This window comes from Mustela putorius, unplaced genomic scaffold, assembly GCF_011764305.1.
Source record: "Mustela putorius furo isolate JIRA1106 unplaced genomic scaffold, ASM1176430v1.1 tig00003845_pilon_pilon_pilon, whole genome shotgun sequence".
Lineage (NCBI taxonomy): Eukaryota > Metazoa > Chordata > Mammalia > Carnivora > Mustelidae > Mustela > Mustela putorius.
Genome location: NW_025421998.1, coordinates 17,162,246 through 17,189,426, shown reverse-complemented (window position 1 = coordinate 17,189,426; position 27,181 = coordinate 17,162,246). Strand labels below are relative to the sequence as shown.

Here is a 27,181-nt window from a genome sequence, read left to right as displayed (position 1 = left end):
CAGCCACAGTCCAGAAGCAAGTGATCGTCCGTTTGTCCTATCATTGTAAGGCCAGTAGCAGCCTCGCACATCAAAGCGCCTGCCTCATTCACCTCACTTCACCTCAAAGTGTAAGCATTTTATCATCTCTCATCATCGCGAGAAGACGACGGGGTATAGGCAAACCAAGTATCTTGAGAGAGACCACATTCCCATAATTTTTATTACAGTGTAATGTTAGAATTGTTCCCTTTCCTAATTATCAATATTAATCTCTTACTGTGCCTAATTTATAAATTAAATTTTGTCATAGAGGGCCGCCCAGGTGGCTCAGTGGATTAAAGCCTCTGCCTTCGGCTCAGGTCATGATCCCAGAGTCCTGGGATCGAGCCCTACGTCAGGCTCTCTGCTCCGCAGGGAGGCTGCTTCCTCCTCTCTCTCTCTCTGCCCCCCTTGTCATAGATATGTATGTATAGGAAAAGGCATGATACATATAGGGTTCGGTCAGTACTATCTGTGGCTTCAGGCATCCACTGGGGGTCTTGGAATGTACCCCTACAGATGAAGTGTGTGTCAGGGGGTAACTACTGTACCTGGAAAAGCTGCAGAAAGGAAACAACAATTAAGATGAACTTTGACAGCATCTGGGCAACAACAGCATATCAAGCAGAGACAACAAGTATGAGCAATTACAGAGCAAAAAGAAAACAAACTTCAGATGGGACCAATTCAATTTGGCTGGTGCACAAACTATGAATATGAAAGCAGGGAGAGATAAAGCTGGAGAACAGGCTATATTCATGTTTTATCAGGCAAAACATTTTTTTACTTAAACCCAAAGCCCATTGAGTGTCTTTACAGATTTGACAACGTGTGATGACATCTAAAATACATACATATACTTACACTTCCTATCATCATAGTTTAGGCCTTTCACACCCAGACCACCATGTCAGCCTCTGACTTGGTCTCTCTACCTCAAGCTCTCACAATTTGCATTTTCCACTTCCTAAAATACAATTCCACTCATTTCTACCCCCTGTCACAGAAGATCTTCCATCAGATACCCTTCACTGAGACTTAAAATACAACATGATATTAAATAGAAAGTATTTAAGTCCAGAGGGGAGAAGAGTGGGGAAATGGGAGAAACAGGTGACGGGGATTAAGGAGTATACTTGTCATGATGAGCAGAGGGTGATAAATAGAAATGTTCAATCTCTAGACTTTACACCTGAAACTAACATAACAATGTATGTTAACTAACTGGGGTTAAAATAAAGACTTTAAAAATTAAAAATTTAAAAAAAAAGAAAATAACTAAATTCCAAAGAGTAGTAGTAACAACTCAGTAGTGTTCAAACGTAGAATTAGAGATACCCTACAAAGTTATACAAACACACAGCCTTGAAAAAAATGTCCATGGAAAATGCAATATGTTCAATTCTATTTTCCTATTAAAAACAATAAAAAAAGAAACACTGGGAAAATAATAATTAAAAAGTAACTTTAAAACAAATAAATGCAACCCCCCAAAAAAGTTAACCTCAAGATTTAAAAAAGGAAATTAAGAATTTGACACAATAAATGTACATTATATGATGAGATGTTTGTGGAAAAAGAAACCCATTAAGGACTAAAATAAAAGAATGTATTATGAAATATTAGGGTATTTCCAATGTGTGGTGAAGTGATGGATGATTTGTTAAATGATATTGGAGAAATAATGAAATGTTGGAAAAATAAAGTGGAACACTTGCCTATTCCCAAGGTCAGTGAATGAACAATTCCAGGAAGCACAGTTGACGTAATATTTCACGTGACATTGATTGGTACCGCCTGAAGTTGTGACATGGGGCAGTTATGAATGTACCATGCTTATGTGTTAAAAGCAAAATGTAAATCTTTGACTATATTTTTATCTTGTAATATTCAAAAAGAACACACTGAAATCCTAAACCAGTCTCATATCTTAGCTGGGACAAACATTTGTTCAAAAGAAAAATGCAGGCAGCATCACAGAGAGGAAGCACTATAACATTTTTTTAAAGTTTTTTTTTTAAGTTATACAAGTCGACTTCCACTGACAATTAAAATTGTTATAATCCCAGGACGCCTGGGTGGCTAAGCTGGTTAAGCGGCTGCCTTCGGCTCAGGTCATGATCCCAGCGTCCTGGGATCAAGTCCCTCATCGGGCTCCTTGCTCAGCGGGAGCCTGCTTCTCCCTCTGCCTCTGCCTACCACTCTGTCTGCTTGTGCTCACTCTCGCTCCTCTCTCTCTCTCTCTCTGACAAATAAATAAATAAATAAAATCTTTAAAATTGTTATAATCCCTACCCAAAGTTTATGGAAGTCCCAAATTCACACAATACTTTTGTCTCACAGAACTTTGGTTTTCGTCCACCAGAGTATAAGCAGAGAAAGGAAAGAAGTACTAAGTTCAAGTAGAGGCCCCCTTCTTACCAGCTGCCGGCTCCTGGGAGTGTTACTTAATCTCATGAAGACTGTTCCCTCATCTGTAAAATGGTAACATCTACTCAGGGGACTGTTGTGAAGCTTCAGTGAGATAAAGTGTATATAATACTTAACTCAGTACTTGCCAACAGAAATCAAATGGCAGGTTTTATCTTAAAAAATTAATAAACATACTTTCAATGATCAACTAAAACAGGAATCATTATGGATTGATTACTCTAGCTCCTCAAAAAAGTACAACTTCTAGCTTAAGTAGGAATTTCAGTCTTGATATTTACTTTTCTTAAATGTTTTTTATTCTCCTCCAGTAGACATCTCTAACCTGAAAATCTTTACAGTAATACTTCAATATCTTATTGCCATAAAAATGCACAATGAACGTACATTATATGATGTGATTTTGGGGGGAAAAAAGATAGCATTTTTGCACATTAAAACAGTAAAACACAGCCACAGATGATATATACCCAATATGACCTTCAAAGTATCATAGAAATTTGTTCTTTTCTTCTATTTCTAAAGAAAGAAAAGTAAGAAGAAAGCAATATTTGGGGGATCTATTATATACTAATAAACAAGGTGAAAGGCAGTCTGTAAATTCTCTCATTAAATCTACCCTACAGTCCTTTGAAGCCTAAGAGAAAAGTTAACTTGTTGATCTTCATGCAGTTATCACAAGAGATGAAATGGATTTAAATCAAGGTCTAGACAGTTTCAAAGCCTGTGTTCTCCTATCTCTTAATTACATAACAGGAAAAATTATGATATTTTATGGTATAATTTTACGATGTTTTGAAGTTTCTAAAGTATTAGTAAAGTGAATATTACCTTGATGAAAGAAAAGTTTATGAGTACTGTGTTGTTCTGGTTATTACATTAAAATAAGTAGCCTCTGTATACCCTTTCAACAAGATTTACTCATAAGTTATTTACCCTCAGTAGAAGTCTTCCCCAAAACTTTCAGTTTTTATTTTGCTAAACAGTTAGCTCGCTCTAAAATATCAATCTCATTATTTAGCTGTGGGTGGAAAGCCTCTATTAGGTGACTATTCTTTTTTTTTTTTTAAGATTTTATTTATTTATTTGACAGAGAGAGATCACAAGTAGGCAGAGAGGCAGGCAGAGAGAGAGGAGGAAGCAGGCTCCCTGCTGTGCAGAGAGCCCGATGTGGGGCTCGATCCCAGGACCCTGAGATCATGACCTGAGCTGAAGGCAGAGGATTTAACCCACTGAGCCACCCAGGCGCACCTTAGGTGACTATTCTTAAGTATCCCCAAATCTTATAAAGAAACAGCAAACAAAATACATTCTATCCTTTACCCTCTGTCAAGCAATTACCATAGTTGGAGAAAACCCGGCAGAGGTTACTCCTCTCCTTCATCTTACAAAGAGGAGATCATCATCTTGGATAGTGTTCCATTCCCAAAGCGTAACTGGATCAAGTTGGAGGATGCAGGTCATCATACAGCACATTCCAATCAAACACCAACTTATCCCACTAACACTCTCACTCTTTAAACTGTAGATAAGTATCTTAACCACTCATGTTCCCCTCTCTGTCCCAAGATAAAACTTTTCCTCAAGTCTCTTCCAAGTGAATGTTTGGATTCTACAGATCACTCAATGATCTAATGAATCTCCCAAAAAATAATATGACCGATTTTCAAACTTCTTTAAGCAATACGACTTTTTCTTTTTCAAACAAATTATTTTACCAAACCCCAAATTTATAGATAATATAAAATCAGGTTACTCTCAATGAAGTAAAATTGGGGGATCAGAGTCAAGAAATACAACATTCCTTTCATCCAAATGGATGAATCCTCGGGCTCCTCAGGACACAGTGTAAAACAAATGTAATTTTGAGCTACTAACTTTCATAGGACACTCCATAGAAAATATTCTGCTCACTACATCAAGATCCTAACTAAATATTATTCTTATATCTGTCAGAAACTAAGTATACCTATGACTCTGAACCAGACTCTACCACATCTGTAATCTAACCTGGTAAAACATGCTACAAGAATCCAAAGACCAAGAATGGATTTTATCAATCTGCAGAACTCAAAACAGTCCTAGAGAGAAGCACAAAATAGGGTTTAAAATGTATCTACCAGCATTGAAATAGAAATGTAGTAGAATATACAAATCTGGTTAGGGCAGAAAATTTCCTTTAATTTCTAAATTATCTGTGTAAGAATCTTTAACATGACTTGAGGCCACTACTTATTTCTTAAGAGCAACAGGAGGAAAAATGTAGCATTAGTCATGATACCAGAAGAGTGTGCAGGATATTTTATATTTTACATTTGTTTACTTTAAAATCACCAATAAATAAAATCTTAAAAAAAAAACCACCAGTGAACCTTTTGTATCTGTGTATAAAACCAGTGTCTATTCCCCATATAACTGTGGCACTTTTTTCTTCCATGAGGAGAGAAAAGACACATTAAAACACTATGAGTATGTAGGTGGGTACGTTTTGTTTTGACTTCAGCCTCTTCCTAGGGCAGACTTTTAAAGATCAGTCATTCTCTTTCCTTCAAAAACAAATAATCTTCCTTTCAGATAATTGATTTGGTAAAAATGCTATATATATTAGTTTTTTATTTGCTACATAGCAAATTACCACAAACTCAGAGGCTTTGAAAACTACCAATTTATTATCTTACAGTTCTGGAGGTTAGAAAACCAAAGTGGGTCCCAGTGGGCTAAAACCAACTTACTGACATGGCTGCATTCGTTTGAGGTTCTAGGGGAGAATTCAAGTTTTTTTGGCAGAATTTAGTTCCTCGTGGTTATAGGACTAAGGTCATCCCCACTTCCTCAGCTGTCAGCTGAGGACAGGTCCCAGTTTCTAGAAGACATCTGCATGTCATGGCAGATGGGCCCCCTTCATCTTCGAAGCCCCCAAATCTGGTTAAGTACTTGGATGTTTTAAATTTCTGCTTCTTCTATCATTACATCTCTCAGACTACTCGTCAACCTTCCTGTTCTACTTTTGAAAACATATATTTAGAATGGACCCACCTGGATAATCCAGAATAATCTCCCCATCTCAAGGTGAATAATCTTAATCTCATTTGCAAAGTCCCTTCTGCCATGTAAAGTGACATCCTCAAAGGTTCCAGGGACTAGGATGTGAACATCTTCAGGGGCCCATCAGATCTGTGCCTACCACATGATACTCACTGAGCTACTCTGACCTGAAGTCAGGAACAAAAACGCAGAATGTATCACGATCCTTTGACTAAACTGTAAAAGTTATTAGGTCCAAACAACATTAGAATTCAAAATGCTGAGCAACCTCCATTAAGCATGACCACTATCAGAGAATCCATCAACTTAGTTATTATCACTAAATCCTTACTTTTTAAATTGTTGAATATCGAAATATCTGAACAGAACTTACTTAAGACTAAGTAAACTAGATTTCTCCCTTTAAAATAGCACTGGTTCTTACCTTTAAGCTCCCTTCTTTGTTCACTTCCTCAATGTCCCACAAATCCTTATCTATAAGTAAGCCTCCTGTAAGGCTAACGCCACATTGGAAGACACACAGACTTAGAAGAGATTTTCTGGAAAGCATGATGCTTTTTGTATCACAGACACAAAAACAAGTTTGTGAAAATGGTAATAAGACCCATAAGTGCAAGGCAAAACATCCAAAATCTTAGAATCCCCATATTAAATGTATTAGAAAACTAAATAAAGAAATGGTATTGCATTTGGGGCACCTCGGTAGATCAGCAGATTGAGCATCCAACTCTTGATTTCAGGTCAGGTCATGATCTCAGGGTCATGAGAGGGAGCTTGAGAGACTTTCCCTCTCCCTCTTCCCCCCACCCCCACCCTGTTCTTTCTCTCTCCAAAATAAAATAATTGAAATCTTTAAAAAGAAAGAAAGAAAGAGAAAGAAAGAAAGAAAGAAAGAAAAAAAGAAAGAAAGAAAGAAAGAAGTGGCATTGCTACTTTAAACTAGTTTAACCAAAGAGAAAGAATAATTTCTATATATATAATTTCTATATGCTCTTCTAAGTATTTACCTTAGAATACAGATTGTTAAATAGGGAGAATAATGAAACTGAGCCCATGAAACTGACTTGTCTTAAAGTAAATTTTTTCACAATACATGTCATCTTTTCAAAACAAAATGATAATTTTTAATAATACTCCAAAAGGAAAAATAATGATAGAAGGACATGAAAAATTTATTGTTCTAAGTCTGTATGTTACTTAGACTCTCTTAAACTTTCTTGTATCCATTAATTCTTTGGAATACTGAGATTTCATATACATATTTAAGTCAGGCATTTATCATTACCTCTAATTATATTTAAAAATTAAAAACAATGTATGAATTTCCAACCAACAACTTTTTTTTTACAGAGTGATTCAAATTTAAAATGCTTGTTTAATTTTATGAACTCTGAGTGCATAAGAGAAACAGGCAAATACAAATGAATTTAGTCCAGCTTCCACTAATGGCAAAATGAATTAGTCAGGCGTAGTTTCCTGAAGATAATTTTTAAACTTGGATAAACCATTTTTCAAAACACACTATTTGAGGGCACTGGAAAGTGACCAAAGGCAGGAAGAGACTAAAGAAGGTTTACATTTGGATTACAGAACCTTCAATGGGTAAGAATTGCAAGTTTAGGTGCATTTTTTGCCTCAGGACACTCAATAGAACTACTTCCATCAACGCCCCTAATTCCACTAGCCACAACTCTCGCTGAAGAAAAATGCAGGCTTACAGTCTAGAGGTTGCAGCGGCAAATTAGCCACAAATTTAGGGAAGAAATTCTAAAAGCACCAGAGTCAGAGAAGGAGCAAGACTCAAATCCGTGGCTTACCACTGAAATACACATGCAGAGGCAAGATCCAAGGAGATGCAGAGTAAAGCAAAGCAAAAATCAGAGCAAAGTTTGAACTCCAAGGACTAGTAAGATAGGTAAGTTTCCTGCGCTTTTTAGACTGAGGGCACTGCCCTAACAATACACAGCTCAAGCAGCAGAAAGCTGGGGCCTTAAGTTGAGGTGTCAGAGGGCAGAGCTTGTCGCTGAGGGAGCAGCTGTAAATTTAGGGAGGAAACTCAGAAAGAAAACAAAAAATGCAGAGAGTAAGGCCTATATTCTTAGTGTCAACTCTGCCAAAATTCTAGGTGACAGCTAACTACAGAGGTACAGAGGAGATCCATAGCTACAGATGCAAGAGCTGTAAGCTGAAAAACTAAGCAGGGACAAAGGCAACACAGGGAAATAATCTGTTGCTTGTGACAAGCAAAATAAAATAACAAGAAAAAAGCAATCCTCAGAGAACATAACAAAATCTAGAATGATTAAAATGTATTATCTATAATGTCTTACTTTTCAATCAAAAATTACTTTGCATGCAAATAAATAAGAGTGTGTGACCCATACTCATGGGAAAAAAGAAGGCAGTCAATAGAAATGTACTCCATGAGCGAGCTCATATGTGAGATTTAGTAAACAACGACTTTAAATAGCTACTATTTCACCTGAAATAATTTAACAAAATCACTGAATACATTGTGCTAAATTAAAGATGCTGCTGTAATCCCTAGTGGAATTCCTACAAAAATAATGCAAACATGTAGCTAAAACCTCCACAGACAAATATTTGATCACCACAAAAGAAAGTGGGAAATTACAACAAAGAAAAAGTCCAAGATGAAATGGCTTCAGTGGTAAATTAAAGATTATGAAAACTTCTCAAACTCTTCCAAAAAACTGAAGAGGAGGGAACACTGCCTAACTCATTCTATATGTTAACGTTAGCCTGATACCAAAGCCAGACAAAGACAGTACAAGAGCACTATAGGCCAACATCCCTTATAAATATGGATGCAAAAATCCTCACGGATATACTAGCAAACTGAATTCAGCAGCACATTAGAGGATTACACACCATGACCAAGTGGAATTTATGTGTGTAATGCAAAAATAGTTTAACATACAAAAATTAGCAAATAATGCATAATGAAGGAGGAAAAAAATCACATTATCATCTCAGTTTGCAAGAAAGGGATTTAACAAAATTCAACATCCTTTTGTGACAAAAACACTTATAAAATATGAAGAGAAAAGAACTTCCTCTGCATACTAAAGACTCCACAAGAAAAACCCACAGCCAACATCATACTCAATGATGAAAAACCGATGTTTTCCCCTATGACCAGGAAAAAAGGATGCATGCTTTCTCTACTTCTAGTTAAAATTGTACATGAAATTCTGGCCTTTGCAATTACACAAGAAAAAGAAATAAAAGTAATTCAAACTGGAAAAGAAGAGGTAATACTACTTCTGTTCACAGATGACAAGATCTTATATACAGAAAATCCTAAAGATGACACACAGAGAGAGAGAGGTAAAAAATGAATGCAGTTATATTTCTATATACTAGCAATGAACAATTAAAAAAATAAAAAATAATTCCATTTATATTGTATCAAAATGAATAAAACACTTAGGAACAAATTTAGGAGGAGGCTAAAAGCCTTATACACGGTCGCCAAACTATGGAAAGAAGCAAGATGCCCTTCAACGGACGAATGGATAAGGAAGATGTGGTCCATATACACTATGGAGTGTTATGCCTCCATCAGAAAGGATGAAAACCCAACTTTTGTAGCAACATGGACGGGACTGGAAGAGATTATGCTGAGTGAAATAAGTCAAGCAGAGAGAGTCAATTATCATATGGTTTCACTTATTTGTGGAGCATAACAAATAGCATGGAAGACATGGGGAATTAGAGAGGAAAAGGGAGTTGGGGTAAATTGGAAGGGGAGGTGAATCATGAGAGACTATGGACTCCGAAAAACAATCTGAGGGGTTTGAAGTGGCAGGGGGTGGGAGGTTGGGGTACAGGTGGTGGGTGTTATAGAGGGCACGGATTTCATGGAGCACTGGGTGTGGTGAAAAAATAATGAATACTGTTATGCTGAAAATAAATTAATTAATATTTTAAAAAAAGAAAAATTTAAAAAAAAAGAAAAAGAAAAAAAAAGCAAAAAAAAAAAAAGCCTTATACACAGAAAACTACAGAAGACATCCAAAAGAAATTAAAGACCTAAATAAAGGGGGTTAAAAGCCTTATACACAAAAAACTACAGAAGACATCCAAAAGAAATTAAAGACCTAAATAAATGGAAACACTGTCTTCATAAACTTGAAAACTAAGTATTTTAAGATGACAACACTGGGGCGCCTGGGTGGCTCAGTGGGTTAAAGCCTCTGCCTTCGGCTTAGGTCTTGATCCCAGGGTCCTGGGATAGAGCCCACTGTGGGGCTCTCTGCTCAGCAGGGAGCCTGCTTCCCTTCTTCTCTCTCTCTCTCTGCTTCTCTGCCTGTCAAATAAATAAAATCTTAAAAAAAAAAAGATTATATGTGTCAACATACAGGTCATAAAGACCATATCACTATAAAGTATTAGTATTACTATCCAGAAAAGTTTAAAAGAAGTGTAACCAAGAAAGTGAAACAATCAAGAATCTTGATTCTTGATTGAATCATGTACAATCTTGTAAAAACCTTGTACAATGTACAAGATTACAAAGAATCTTGTAATCAAGAAAGTGAAAAAGAAGTGAAATCAAGAAAATGAGAGAACTGACTGAAATGAATGAGATCTGATATGTTTATTTGTTTCATACAGGCAAGCAGTAGGTCTCAACTTCAAAGTTTAGACAGAAATAGGGATAATATCTAGTCACTAACTCTAGTTCCTCCTTTTCGCCTGCATCTATTTGCAAAGAAAGGCTTTCCAAAAAGTTTGGAACTGCTCAGCTCACGTCCCTCAAATTCCCTTAGCTCAGATGAGATCACATGTCTATAAACAATTACAGGAAAGAAAGAAACTACCAAGACCAATCATGATCTAAGCCCTGGAGTAAGGGTGGCCTCTTCCCTGAGCCCAGGGTTACTAAGATGAAAACTCAACAAATCTGCCAGAAAGGAAGAAGAGGGGGAGAAAGGATTTGGGAAGACAATCAATAATGTATTATTACACTGAAGGAATACAGATCCATAGTTCTGAAAGCTGAATTAAAATGTAAGAGTTGGCATCCTGTTTTGAAAAATAAAGATCCTATCCAATTGCTCTTTCCTGAAACAGATGAAGGAGGTGTTCAGGAATAGTTGCAGACAAATTCAACATTTTCCTCCAGCAGCAGCTCTGGATAAACTTGAGAAGTAAAGAAACTGAATCTCCAGAGATGTAGACCATATAATTTAGATACAGAGATTTTCAAAGCAGATGTTATCAATTCCTATAAATGCTAAGAAAAATATTAATCTCCATGTACCATCTCATTCTGAGCATCATGCCTTTTTAATGTACTCACCAGAATAAATCTGCCATAAGATATATCCCTACCTAACAAACTTGGCCATTTTGAGTTATATGGTATTAACTAATTGGATTATAGAGAATGGTTTTCCGACAGAATGATATCAGATTTTTTCTGCAAAGTGGAATTATTGTAATATATTGATGTATTAATCTTATTTTTAATATGTAAATAATATAGACCACCACCACTGAACACTGAACATACTCCTAGTTGTGATAATAAAATTATATTATCAGCATTATCTTCCATTTAGATATGGTAGAAAAGTATATTTCTGATTCACTGCAATGGATTTCAAGTCTGTAACGTAGAAATTAAAACAAATGACTGAAACTGCATCCTGTTTTACTGAACACGTCTCTCAGAATCTCATACCTGCCTACCTACCCTGTTGTTTATACAGTATTAATATGTTAAACTCTGGGGGGCATCTGGATGGCTCAGTCTGTTAGGCATCTGCCTATCCAGTGCCCCATCTTGCATCTGGCCCCCTGTTCAGTGGGGCATCTGCTTCTCACTCTCCTCACTCGCGCTCACTCCATCAAATAAATTAAAAAATAAAATAAAATAAAAAATAAAATGCTACTCTATAAATATACTTACAATCATAAATTTATATCACTTTTAGCTCATTTACCAAACCAAAGACTGATAAAACTGTTTCATGTAGTTCTAGGCTTTTTTTATACAGAAAGTAATGAAGTATAATGGCAATGAAAAGCAGAACATCCCACTTAAGCTTCCCACAAAATAGGAGACTGAGAGATCCAAATGCAATTCACTAAGAAGTAGGCTAACAGGGACGCCTGGGTGGCTCAGTTGGTTAAGCAGCTGCCTTCGGCTCGGGTCATGATCCCAGGGTCCTGGGATCGAGTCCCACATCGGGCTCCTTGCTTGGCAGGGAGCCTGCTTCTCCCTCTGCCTCTGCCTGCCTCTTGGTCTGCCTGTGCTCGCTTGCTCTCTCTCCGTCTCTTACAAATAAATGAATAAATAAAATCTTTAAAAAAAAAAAAAAGAAGTAGGCTAACACCATTTTTAAGGAACAGTCAATAAAATAATCCAGTAAAAAAAAAGTCAGTTAAATAAAATGCCTGTATTTCTGAGGCACTGTTCATATACATTTAAAATATACTTTAATTTTTAAAAACTAACATTAACTGTATGTATACTGAAATGGAAAAGAGCTTGAGATCTACTAGACTAAGCATCCAAATGGAAAAAAAAATAGAACCCAGAAATAAAAAAAAATTTGATACATTACTAGTCCAAAGAACCTTACACTAAATAAATCACTCTCAAATACTCATAAATGTTATAGCAAGGGATGACAAATAGTAAGGTTTAATACAGAGCTTCCATAAGCATTAAATGACCATATAGAATAAAATATACACTTAGAAATGCTACTGTAACTTTGAAATGTATGAAAATATTCTGAAGTTTATAAAAAGTAAGTTGCGGGCACCTGGGTGGCTCAGGTCATGATCTCAAGGTTCTAGGATCAAGTCCCACATCAGGCTCCCTGCTCAGGGGGAGCCTGCCTCTCCCTCTCCTGCTGTTTCCCCCCACTCTCGCTCTATCTCTCCTTCTCTCAAATAAATAAGTAAAATTAAGGAAAAAAAGTAAGCTGCTTGTTTTGTCTGGATGTTATCCTGCTTTTTTGATACTGTGTGATAAAAGATAAAACCAATAAGATAGGATCATAAATGCTGTGTGGTTATCATCTGTTAAATATAAACTTTAGTAACACTGAATATCATCAGTTAAAAAGAAAACTAGTGTATAATTTTAATATGCTTATCTCTACAACAGGCAAACCCATACCTAAGCATAAGTCCATTATTTTGAACATGTGGATTTGAACACAGCATCACCCCCACCTGGTGGCAGCTGAACCAGTCACATACGTAAGTAATTTAGAGACAATCTAAAGCAAATGTACTTACTGAAAAGGTTTATCATCACAGGTGATTACAATATAGTTTGAAAAATGCATATTGAGGGAGGGAGAAAAACCATAAGAGACTCTTGATCTCAGGAAACAAACTGAGGTTTGCTGGGGTGGGGGTGGGGGGAGGGATGGGGTGGCTGGGTGAAGGACACTGGGGAGGGTATGTGCTATGGTAAGTGCTGTGAATTGTGTAAGACTAAGGATTCACAGAATCAAATAATACCCCTGTAGCCCTGAAGCAACTAATACATTATATGTTAATAAAAGAAAAGAAAAAGAAAAATGCATATTGAACTCTCCATATTGGAGTTGTCATCAAAAAACTTATGCATATATTAAATGCATTTAAGAAATCACCTTGGGTAAATACCCAATAGTGCAAACGTAGTGATCCAAAGGGGCACATGCACCTGAATGTTGAGAGCAGCAATGTCCACAATAGCCAAACTATGGAAAGAACCTAGATGTCCATCAACAGATGAATGGATCAAGAAGATGTGGTATATATACACAATGGAATACTATGCAGCCATCAAAAGAAATGAAATCTTGCCATTTGCGACAACATGGATGGAATTAGAGTGTATCATGCTTAGCGAAATAAGTCAAGCAGAGAAAGACAACTATCATATGATCTCCCTGATATGAAGAAGTGGTGATGCAACATGGGGGCTTAAGTGGGTAGGAGAAGAAGAAATGAAACAAGATGGGATTGGGAGGGAGACAAACCATAAGTGACTCTTAATCTCACAAAACAAACTGAGGGTTGCTGGGGGGAGGGGGTTTGGGAGAAGGGGGTGGGATTATGGACATTGGGGAGGGTATGTGCTTTGGTGAGTGCTGTGAAGTGTGTAAACCTGGTGATTCACAGACCTGTACCCCTGGGGATAAAAATATATGTTTATAAAAAATAAAAAATTAAAAAAAAAAAAGAAATCACCTTGGGGGTAATTTAATACTGGAAAGAGTTATATGCATATTTACAAACTTTCCTAACAGAAGAAAAATTTAGTAAGCTTGAAATAATAAAACTTTGTGAAATTTTCACTAACTACATCATCTTGTAGACATCTCTAAAAACTAATCAGTTCAGTAAATTATTGGTCACCTACTACAGGTCAAAGTATATAAATCATACTTCTTTCACCTCTGCATAAATCATAAATGTTTGCTTGTAAGTACTGTTTTATAAGATTGAGAAAGTATATCAGTTACAAAAGAACAGTAATAGAGGAAACACAGATAATCTTTTCCTTCTACATTAAATATTTCCCCAAATGCTTCTCTGATAAATTTGGTTTACAGAATATTTTCTCATGATACACAGTAGTAATGTATCGCAGCTTAGCAACGAAATTATAAAACTAAGAAAACAGGACATAAATAAGCAATAAAAATTAATTTTTATTATATCAACTACTTAATTATAACTTATGCTTGGTTATGCTTTTTAAAAAATGATCTTTAAATGTTAATTAAGTAAAACTTTAATGTAGAAGTTACTAACAACAGCCAACCAATAATCACAACATAAAATACATTATAAAAATATGGTATATCTCAAATGTCATTTTTTTACCCTTTTTTTTTTTTTAAAGAACCCTGGGAGATCTACTAATGACAGCAATGCCTTTTGTAAAGTAATTGAATGATGCTATAGAGTTTATGGAAAAGAGTATCACTGATGGTTAAGAATTCAGGCTCTGCCATCAGATTTTTACAGATATATCAGGCATGTGACCTTAGAAACCACCAGAATATGAGGTCTTATAAAAAGGAGAGGAACTCCTTCTAGGCTTTGTTCATTGTACATCTGCAATACCAAGAACAGCACATGGCACATGTAGCAGGCATTTAGTAAATACTGACTGAATGAACAAATTAATTTATCTAAGTCTTATGGTGAGAAATTGACTGGAGTTTCTTTCTGATCATTTCATGGAAAAAGCAAATGAACCAAGAGGAAAAGGGTGGAAAGAGAGGAGACTGGTTTCTCCCATGGTTGATGAGAATAATAATAACAATAATAACATCATCGTTGTGATCAGTTTTATGCTTCATTTCAGATAAGAACATACCTTAAACTTCCCAAACATAAAAACTATATTTACTCACATTATACCAGGTTTCTACCAAGTCTCAGGGCTTATGTGTACTACAACCTGTTTGCTGAATAAACTAAACAAATTATAAATTGTGATTTCCATGAAAAGACTAGAGAATATCCATACGAAAGACTGGTCTGCTTACTTTTTTATGAAAAATTTTTTCTCCTCCAATCCTTATTTGTAGGATAAGTAAAAATTAATTAGTTACTAAAATTTTTTTTAACTACCTAGAAGTAAAGCTAATATAAATCAATATAGATGCACACATATATTATTTTTAAAAATAATAAAAATCTTTGAAGATATAAAAATAGACTGGAATGAATGAGAATTTCTGTTTACAAAGCACCCATACTATAAAAAGATACAAAGTTTATTATATTAACCTATAAATCTGAAGTATCTAAACACTAACAAGTTTGTTTCAGCAAGTGGGATTAGCAGAAAATCATTCTAAAATTCAAGAGACCAAATGTATGATGGAAATTTAGGGAACTCTCAAACTCCCAATTCATATCTGGGATATAACTGTACTCAGCACTGACATATAATTTTAATTGGAAGCAAAAACCTAATCAATTTTATTGTGTCCTACTTGGATAAAATAATGTATAAACTAAAATAGGGACGGTCAACAACATGAAGCATAAAAGAAGAAATAAAAACTTAAGAATCAAAAGATTGGCAGTGACCAAAGAGAGGGTTCTCCATTACTTATTATTCAGAACTCCAGGTAAAAGTACGCACGTTATTAATGTGAAGCTGTAATAAGCGTCAGGCTTATCACAGTTTGCGCCAAATATCTGAATCATACAACCAGCTTCCCTTGATCTAACTCAAATTGTACCAACAAGTCTCTGATTACAAATTTGTTTTTCCATTTAATCCATCCGGAGAGAAAATTAAATGTGTTCAGCCCAATGAACAGCACATATCTCATTGCAAATTAATGAACAGTGTTCTAGATTACAAACCAGTATCCTGTGAATTTGGTTAATGTGAAGGGAAAGATGAAGCATTAACATAGATTTGTAGAATCAAGAAAATTTCAGAAGTATGAGCTGTCATTACAGTTTGTGAGAGGTCCAATCACCCCGACCTATGTATGAATCCCCTACTCCATTTCTCCCCAAAAGCTGTGAAAAGAATGCCTATCAATGGGAGAAGGAAGAAGAATCATGAATCATCTCTGCCTCAACCCAAGACTCACAAAAAGCTAGGCTGTGATCCCCCTAAGGATCATCCCTTTTTCACTCATATTGCTGGTCTCGGATTTGTTGCTCATTCTTATTACATATATTTTTCTTATTATATATTTTTACAAGTCAAATTAATGCCTTCTTTAAAACAAGTCAGGCAATGAAATATCCATACACAATTAATTCTCGTCATTAACAAAATAAAGTTTCTAAGCCAGAAAAAGTGAGAGAGAAATAAACCCTGAATTACAGGAACTTTACAAGGTAAATATTGGCTCTTGGTAGTCATGACTCTTCAAAAACCTTTGGTAAATTTTAAGATAATTAAAGATTCATGGTTTTAAAAAAAACTTTCAAAAGTAAGGGTCTAATACAAGGAAGGTGAAATAAAATGGAAGGAATCGAAATGAAATCGCAAGTAGAGAGGAACTAGGTTCAAACTGAATTTCTTAACTACTCCAAGGCAACTAGTTATACAAGAAAAGATTCATCTACCTAAAATTGAAACAGTACAGTCTTCCATGTTCTCTCTACATTTACATATTCTAATCCAATAGTATCCAGCAGAATTTTAACATTTGATAACACTAAAGCAGAGAGTACACTAGATTCCTCACCAATAAGTGTATGATAGATAGGTCAAGGTATCTCTATTATAGGTAGAATACCTCATAGTGTTCCAAAGGAGAAAACAAGTAAGGTTGATTGTGGAAATGTAGCACTTTCTGGTTTCACCACTATAGCTTCCATTCAACACAGAAAAAGTAAAAAATGCATTCCATGGAATAAAGGAATCTGTTATTCAACCTGATCAAGAAACACTGATATTACAAAAACCTCTCCCATAGTTCTTTTTTTTTTTTTAAGATTTTATTTATTTATTTATTTGACAGAGAGAGATCACAAGTAGGCAGAGAGGCAGAGAGAGAGAGAGGAGGAAGCAGGCTCCCTGCCGAGCAGAAAGCCTGATGCGGGACTTGATCCCAGGATCCTGAGATCATGACCTGAGCCGAAGGCAGCGGCTTAACCCACTGAGCCACCCAGGCGCCCCCTTTCCCATAGTTCTAATCTTAAGTAATTTCAGACACTAGTTTAATTTATAAGAAGGTCTCCTTCCAGGGGTGCCTGGGTGGCTCAGTGGGTTAAAGCCTCTGCTTTTGGCTCAGGTCATGATCCCAGGGTCCTGGGATTGAGCCCCGCATTGGGCTCTCTGCTCAGCAAGGAGCCTGCTTTTCTTCCTCTCTCTCTCTGCCTGCCTCTTTGCCTACCTGTGATCTGTTTCAAATAAATTTTAAAAAAATAAATACATAATTAAAAAAAGAAGGTCTCCGTCCTCTGGTTCACAATGACAGCTTACCAAACGGCCCCCCAAATTCTAAAAAGGTATCAAGCTTATGAATCATGTAGAGATCCCACCTTGATGGGCTAACAACAATTTTAAAAGATAGCTAGTAAAAGTACCAAAAATACATTTTTAAGTACATTATCTTGCTGATGCTCAAAAAACATTATCAGTTTGTAGTAAGGCTCATCTAAATTTTCATCTAGTCTTGGGACTCTTCTTAAAGAAAAGCCTTAAATCAATGATACAATTTAATCGTGAAACCTACACTAAGTAGTTTTAAAAATCATTACATAAAGTCTGCATTAAAAATTACAAGTATGGGGCGCCTGGGTGGCTCAGTGGGTTAAAGCATCTGCCTTCAGCTCAGGTCATGATCCCAGGGTCCTGGGATCAAGCCCCGAATCAGGATCTCTGCTCTGCGGGGAGCCTGCTTCCTCCTCTCTGCCTGCCTCTCTGCTTACTTGTGATCTCTCTCTGTCAAATAAATAAATAAAATCTTTAAAAAAAAAATTACAAGTATGCCTGCGCAACTTGTGCTTATTCTCTGTAAGACACTAGTACAATTTTAATGTTTATTGCCCAAATGCCTAATTTTTATTGCCCCAAGGTGCTGTTGAGCACCTTATATGCATAGCTACCATCCATTTATCTTCTATGGTGAAGTGTCTGTACAAATCTTTTACCTATTTTTAAATTGTATTGTTTGTGTTCTTACCAAGTTTGTAGAGTGTTCTACATATTCTGGACACTAGTCCTTTAGCAAACATATACTTTGCATGTATTTTCTTCCTGTTGATGGCTTGCCTGTTCATTCTTCTAATAGAATCACTCAACAGAAGTTTTAAATTTTGATAAAATCTAATTTATCAGTTTTTCTGTGTGTGAACTACGTTTTGAGTGATGTATCTATGAAATCATTTTCTAATTCAAAGTCACAGAAATGTTCTCTTGTATTTTCTTCTAGATATGCTCTAACTTAGGTTTTACATTTAGAGCTAGGATCCAATCAGTTAGTTTATTGTATAGGAAGTGAGGTATGATTACAAGTTCACTGTTTCACATATTGCTACCCAACTGTGCCAGTACCATCTATTGAAAAGACTACCTTTTCCCTGATAAATTTGTCAAAAATCAGTTGTTCATTTAAGTGTGGGTCTATTTCTACACTCACTATTCAATTCCATTGATCTGTTTGTCTATCTTTTTGCCTTGTTTACTATCAGTTTTTATAGTAAGTCTTCAAATCAAGTGGGGGTAATCTTTCAATTCTGTTCTCTTTTAAAACTTTTGTCTGAGCCTGGTGATGGGTACTAAAGAGGGCATGGATTGCATGGAGCAGTGGGTTATATGCAAACAATGAATCATGAAAAACTACATAAAAAACTAATGATGTACTGTATGGTGACTAACAGAAAATTAAAAAAAAAAAAAAGCTTTGTGTATCTAGATCCTTTGCATTTCCATATGAATTTTCAAATCACTTTGTTAGTTTCTAAATAAAAGCCTGCTGGGATTCAGATTATAACCACTTTGAATTCATATAGATCATAGGGAGAATGGACATCTTAGCAAACACTATTAAATCTTCCATTTCAGAGACAAGATTTATTAATTTATGTCTTTTTTCACCATTCACAAAGTTTTCTAGTTCTCTGTATGTCTTAGGAATCTTTTGTCAAATTCAACCTAAGTATTTCATATTTTTCATGCTATTATAAATGGTATTTTTGAATTTCAATTTCCAATTGTTTGTTAATAGTAGAGCATAAGGAAATAAAACTAACTTTTGTATATTAATATTGTATCCTGACATCTTGCTAAACTCCTTATTAATTTAAATTTTTTGTAAACTTAAAACAAAGTATCACTATCAGGATGGTTAAAAGTAACAAGACTGTCTATTATAAGTATTGGCATGTGGAGGAAGTAGAATTTTCATACACTACCGGTAGGAATGTAAAATTTTACAACTACTTTGAAAAACACCTTGGCAATTTCTTAGAAAGTTAAGCATATGTCTACCATATGATCTAGCCATTCCACTCCTATGTATTTACCAAAGAGAAATGAAAGCATATGTCCACACAAAGACTTATATATGAACGCTCATAGCAGTTTCATTTGTTACAGCCAAAAACTAGAAACAACCCAAATATCCATCAATAGGTTAATGGATAAACCAACTGTGGGATATCTACTAGAATACTGCTCAGAAATAGAAAGCAATGAGTTACTGATACACAAAACAACATGGATAAGTCTCAAAATTAACTGACTGGAAGAAGCCACAAAAACCAATATGAACTGTTTGATTTCATTTATATAAAATATTCTAGAGTGCCAACTAAATCTAGAGTGACAAAAAGATCAGCAAATGCCTGAGGAAGGCTTGCCAAATGCCATGAGGAAATTTTGGGGAGTGAGAGTCATGTTCATTACCTTGATACTGGTGATGTCTCATGTCAAAACTACCAAACTATACATTTTCAATAAGTGTAGGGTTTTTTTGCATGCCATTTAGACCTCAATTTAAAAAAATAAAATAAATATAAATATAGACTAATTGTCACCAGAGACCAGAATATACTTTTTATATCAGAATATAGGTCAAATACTGTAAAATTTGACATTTTATGTGCACAGCTCAGCAGCTTTTCTGTATATTGATGAGGCTGTGCAACAATCACCACTATTTAATTCCAGAATATTTTCATCACCCCAAAAAGAAATCTGTAGCTGTTAGCAGTCACTCTACATTCCCTCCAGTCCTTCAAAATATACAATTTCTAGATGACAATGTATTTCATCAGGTCTCTGCAATTCAACCCTCAAGACCTTTCAAGTTTAAGAGATTATTTTAAGTTAATTTCAAGGTCCTGTGTAAAACTTCTACTCTTCATCATTTTCTTCTTTCTAATGAGAATCAGAACTATATTGATAAAGACATGGATAATTTCAGAGATGTTCCAATCATAAAATATTATTTTGTATATATGTGTAATTGTAACAGTGATTCCCAATTATTACTTTTGTTAAAATATTAATCCCCAAAGTAGAAACTTTATCTTCCTCTTGGCTTTCCTGTTGGCTAAGACAGAACCACAGCAGTGAATGACAAAGAGATGATGTCTTTGCAAATTTTGAATGGTACATAATCTGAAAAGCTTTAAAAATTTAAGTTAACATAATCCATCTTGAGATAATTCCACCATGAACTACATTTTCCAACAACTATTCATCATTTAATATTTTAAAAACTTTGGGTAAAGCCAATGCCTCACTGGAAGGATAATTTATACTCTACATTGAACCAACTCTGAACATTATGATTGATACTTGTGTCTGGTTTTTTTTTTATTAAAAGAAGACATCACCATTTGCATTACAGCATATGTTTTTTCTAGAAAAAAATGATAGTCATAATCAGAATCTAGCGATTTTTTTATTATGGAACAGTGTCAGTGATGAAAAATATACATAATAAACCCTGGAATAATTTGTGCCTGTTTTTAATGATTCTATTATCCTGCAGGTTATTTTGGGAGCAAAGATATGAAATGTGATAAAGCAAAAAATAAAAGCTGATACTAGAATTTTTACACTCCTACATTTAGCACATACTGTGAAGAAAAGACTCAAGCGTTACTCACTGATTAAAAATGAACTTTTTAACAGACTCTTAACTGTACAGAACAAACTAATGATTACCAGAGGAGAGGTGGGAAGGGGAATGGGTTAAACAGGTGATAGAGATTAAGGAGTGTGCTTGCTGTGATGAGCAGCAGGTGATCTATGAAAGTGTTAAATCACTACATTATATACCTGAAACTAATAGAACACTGTATGTTAACTAGAACGTAAAAACTTAATTTTTTAACTTAAATAAATAAAAATTAACTTTTTATATAATATATTCCAAGCATACTAAATCACAAGTTAGGTATATGCCCAATGATGTGCCTAAGCAATGTATTTGAGGATTAAAAATTGATACTGAAGTATCATTTATAAGGAGGCTATATTTCTTTAGGAAAAAATATGGAATAAGCATTTCAAACTGACTATGTAATTCAAATATCAAAGACAGAAAAATTCAAAAACATGTAATGCATATCTTTCTGATATTATTTTCAAAGCACACCACCAAGAGTAAGTAGATGCTCGATACCTGAATTGGGTATCATCAAAGACCTCTGAACCTACAAAGGTACAGAATCACTAAACATATCCACTTCAGAAAAATTACCAGGTACCCAAAGAAAAGAAGAAAACCACAAAGCCTCATTAAAATGCAAGTGTCAGTTCTACACTATTCAAAATTTTGCCTGAAATATGAACTATATCATCATGGACCTTGCAGCCTGTTAACAGTCAAAACCATTAGTGTTAAACCCTTGGATGTCAAGACTCTGTTCTAAATGCTTGAAAGATAAACGAACATATGAAGAAATGAATTCAATAAATCTTCTAGGCAGAATGTCAACATAGGATTTGTCACCTAAAAAAAATAACATTTCTTCTACAGAAATGAAAATTAAGTTCACATGAAAACCTGTACCCAAGGGGCGCCTGGATGGCTCAGTGGGTTAAAACCTCTGCCCTCAGCTCAGGTCATGGTCCCAGGGTCCTGGGATCGAGCCCCACATCGGGCTCTCTGCTTCCCCCTCTCTCTCTGCCTGCCTCTTTGCCTACTTGTGATCTCTGTCAAATAAATAAATAAAATCTTAAAAAAAAAAAAACCTGTACCCAAATGTTCACAGTAGCTCTATTCATAATGACCAAAAACTAGAAACAACATAAATTTCCTTCAGTCCTTGAATCATAAACTGTGGTACAACTACACAACAATATTCCACCAAACACCGAGTAACAAACAATGGTATAAATAAAAACTTGGATAAATCTCAGAACCATTATGCTAAGTACAAAAAGCAGTCTCTAAAGGTTACATACTTCATAATCCCATTTATGTGACATTCTCCAAAAAATAAAACTAAACTGATGGAGAACCAATCAGTGGTTGCCAAAGTTAGGTGGGGAGGTGAGACTCTAGAGGGATAGCAGGAGGGAATTTTGGGGGTGATGGAACTTATTCTATATCCGTGCTACCAATTACATGAGTCTATGCTTGTGTTAACACTCATAGGAATGTATACCCAGAAAAAAACAGCCAATCTTATCACATGAGAATTTAAAAAATAAACTGCATTTCTAAGAAATCAACTAATTTTTCACCCATTTTGAAAAGTGTGACCATGTTGTATACCGGCAATTGTTAAATACATTTATTCAATAATATTTGTTACTGGTGATAACGCCAACAAATCAAGTGACTGAAAAATCTGTAAAAGTGTATTCACTTTTTAATCAAAAGAGGACTTACCAAGTTCATTAAGACTCTGAGCAGCTTTTGTTATCTCTCTACTTCCCCCTTGCAGTTGTCCTTGGAGTCTCTTAGTGAGATACAAGATGCGAATTATTCTCCGAAGCAAATCACAGGCAACCTGTGCAAATATCACAATGTTCAATAAGTGTAATCAATCATGAAGTTTTATTACTATTCTGATGTGAATCTGTCCATTCTTTCCAGATGTTAAAGACTCATTTATGTCTTTTTTATGTTTTCTACCCATCAGAAACCTAAACAAATCATAAAGCTTGGAAAGCATCATTTAACAAAAAACTTCAATCTATCCCAAAAGAAGAGATTTGGGGATTGAGGTGCTGTGCAACCTGGGAACTCCTTCCCTCGGTCCTAGACCAGTTTTCTTCTCTAATCCAGTGGTTCTCAGTCTTCATATTAAATTCAAATGTGTAGGTTCAAAAGTTCCAAGCCAATGCCATAGCCTGATCAATTAAATCAGAATCTGTAGAACTGGGAACTAAGCATCAGTATTTTTTTTTTTTTAATCTTCAGTGGTGCCAATGTGCCAGCAAGGTTGATGGCCACTGTGTTGGTGCTGCCTACCTATTGCCTCTTATTGTTTCTAGTTCTGGTTTCTCTTTTCTAGGTCCACAGGGGAGCAGACTTAAATCTTCTCCTGATTTCATTAGACCTTAAAGAGTATCCCCTACCTGAATTTTCTCAATGGTTCTTTTATCACTGATAACTATGAAACAGAGTTATTAAAACAAAAAGAAACTACTATATGTATGTGTGTATGTACGTATGTATATGTACGTGTGTGTGTGCATTTAACACTTCCTATTCTCTTTTCATCACCAGATCTAATACTGCATCTTTACCTAGCCAGAAGACTAAGACACAAAAGAAGACCCATGTATTTCAGGACACTATTATGGAAGCTGGATCCAGAGGAATTGCCTCAGGGAGAAACAGAAGAGGGGAGACTGATGGAATAATAGATATGTAGTGACCTTTAGCATCAGGAGTGATAACAAAGAGAGACAGTCTATGCTGCTCATTACCACCATCTTTATGGCCCTAAAGCTGGTTGAGAAGAACATCTCCCATCTAAGGAGGAAAATCATAACTGGAGGCAATAAGAATGAAAAGCACCAGGAAGAGTTAAGACTCCATCTATAAACCCTTTTTTTTTTCCTAAATGAAACACACATACACATCCAGACCCAGAATCACACTTGCACCCACATAACATACAGAGACACAAAACATAACATTTGTTCAAAAATACAATTTTTACAAACATATATAAGACAAAGGCGACCAGTTACTAAACAGGCTTCCCTGAATGTTTTTTCTGAGTAACTATAGTCTACAAGAACTTACAATGATAAAAAATGCCAACTAAGAATTTGTCCCTGAAAATTGGAAGATTTGGGCATCTTTATCTTTTAATTAAATTTTATTTATTTTCTGAATAAGTAATATAAGCACAATTCAAGATTCAAAAGAAAAAAAGTCACCCTCATACCTCTATGTCACAAATATGCACTTACCAAAAACAGTCACTGTTATCAGTTTCTTGCTTGTCAGAACACCGTTTTTAAACAAACCATTTGGAATGCAGAATCCCTAGTAATCATTCCTCTGGGATTCTAAATACATCATGAGGAGAAATACCAGATCTTACTTTAGTCTAATCACCTAGAATTGTCCTTCTAGAATTCCCCAGTACATACCCAATAAAGGATATGCCCTCAAAAATGAAATCTTTGAACTCATTTCTAATGCTTTTATTTTTAACCACACTTAATCTGTCAGCAAGTCTTATCGACTATTCTGTTGCATAACACAACAGTTACATTATCTCTGGTCCTACAAGCATCACCTAATCCAAATCTTTACCACTTTCACCCTCACAATGTGGTGTACCAGTTAGCTTTCCAATCTCCTCCTGAAATCCACCCTGCTAGATTTATCTTCCTAGAAACACAGTTTCCAGCACTCCAACCCCCTTTTTAATAAACTTCAGCAGCTCTCTGCTGACAGACTATGTTGAATCTCTCACAGCAGCATTTAATGAAATGCTTGGTCAAAAAGTCTTAGATAATCTATAAGGCATCATTTACCACTTTTTCCTGATAGAGTGGCCTCCACTCTGGTCAATTTCCCTTCCTTAATTTTTATTTCAGACTTTTATAACCGAATATAATACAAACATTATTCAGCACTAAAAAGAAATGAGATATCAAGCCCGGAAAAGGCATAGAGGAACCTTAAATGCATGCTACTAAGTGAAAGAAGTTAATCTGAAAAGGTTGTATATTGTATGGTTCCAAGTATCTAACATTTCTGGAAAAGGCAAAACTATGAAGAAAGGAAAAAGATAGTGGCTGCCAAAGTTTAGAGGAATGAATAGGCCGAGTACAGAGGATTTTTAAAATACTCTGTATAACACTATAATGATGGACACAGGTCACCATACATTTGTCCCAAACCACTGAATGTACACCAAGAGTAATCCTGATGTAAACTATGGACTTCGGGAGATAGTGATGTGTCAATGTAAGTTCATCAAGTGTAACAGATATACCCTTCTGAGGGGTTGGGAGAGATGGTGATTAAGGGGAAGGCCATGCATGGGTGGGGACAGGGGGTATAGGAGACACCTCCATCTTCCTCTTGCTTTCACTGTGAACCAAAAACTGCTCTTAAAAATATCTTTGAAATAGATGCAGATATTACAAACACAGAAAACCACATGCAAAAATTATAGCTAACTGAACCTAGAACCACCATGTAGATGGGAAGACAGAACCATGTCAGTGACTACAGAAGCCCTCCATGTATGTACCCTATCCTAGCTCTCCCATCCCAACCAAGAAATACCACTACTCTGGGTTTTGTGGTAATCACCTCCTTACTTTTATTTATGGTTTTATTACTCAAATGTATGTACCCAACTGCTATAGTTTAAATTTGCCTTTTTTTTTTTTAATACATATAGGTTCCCTTATCATCTCTTACTTTTTCTTTGCAATCTGCTAAGTATACTGGACCATCTGTCCTATACAGTTTCCCACAGACTGGGTTTCACGGAGTTCATTCCAACAGTGCAGCTGAACATGTTCCTCTGTCTTGCATGTTTCCTATATGTTGGCATTTGGACACACACAGACTTGCCAGACTCAGGCTTAATATTTTGGGTACTTTCCTTAGGTAGTGGTGTATGTGCAGCACATGCGTGATTTTCTCTCTTTCTGTGTCATTAGCAGTCACTGATAGTCAATGTCAAAATCCATTAAAATACAGAGATTACTCCAATTCTATCGTTTTGTCTTTATTTGCTAGCATATAAAATTTCCCCATAAAAAGAAACTTTACCTTACCTACTATTTGTTTACCTGGTGGTACTATTCATATAGAAAAGTAAAAAAAATATTTGATTCCTTTCCTTGCCTCATCAGATTTCAAAATTAAAGACTGCTTTCCTGAAATCTACAAAAGATGAACAATTAGTGGGTTTTGTTTTGTTTGGGATGTCAGTATGAACTCAGAGACTTAAACATAATAAATAAAGGATGCCACACTACTGTAGCTCTTATCTTTGCAGATGCTGACCTTATCCCTTTGTGGCCAGTGAGAGACTCTGAGGGTGATCAATTGTACCAAATGACTGAGAAAGAGGTCTCCCAGGACCTGAAACTTCCAATGCTAAAACTGGGATTGTTGGTCACCCCAAAGGCTCTTCAAGTTGCTCCTCAATCCTTTTGTCTTGACTTGTCTTGTAGTGGCTAATAGGTTCCTTGATATACAGTATAAAAATACTCCAGGATCATTTTATACATTTCATGCCCCACACCTGGAATCAAAGGTTTATCAAAGAAGCCCTAGTTTCTTTTAGATGTCAGGAGCATTTCAAGAACACATTCTGGGAACTAGGTTTGCTCATTTCTGTGACTTTTCAGCAGACATAGCTAGGAAATGTCAGAATCAAATTATCACATAAATATTCATTTGCTTTATTCCATAATATACATAAAACATTCTCAGATTCATATTATACATATACATATGTATAAAAATATATGCATACGTGATGTATATATCAAGATAAAATTAAAATACCTCATGAGTTCATACTGATATTTCCAATTAAAAATCAGGAGTACAGGGTGTTTACTTATTCTAACTTATATCTGTACTTTATTTCTTCTTCAGAGACTTCTGGCTCTGAGACATGAGAAATAACAGAATTAGAAAAATTTTAAATTATCCATTTGCTTTGCTGCACAACACACAGAAAACATTATCTCAATACAAAACCCACACTACAAACACAAATATGACAGCTGAAGATAGTTTTTAAAACATTGTTT

The 27,181-nt window shown here is 35.4% G+C and overlaps 1 protein-coding gene across 2 annotated transcripts in view; it reads right to left on the bottom strand.

The window, feature by feature from the left end:
- The window catches only part of COG5 (component of oligomeric golgi complex 5), a 295,721-nt gene that overhangs the window by 232,605 nt on the left and 35,935 nt on the right, over positions 1–27,181 (bottom strand). For both annotated transcript variants that reach the window (XM_045089660.1, XM_004739536.3), the window contains exon 6: positions 22,821–22,941. In XM_045089660.1, the coding sequence (XP_044945595.1) occupies positions 22,821–22,941 (121 nt within the window). The remainder of the gene's footprint in view (positions 1–22,820; positions 22,942–27,181) is intronic.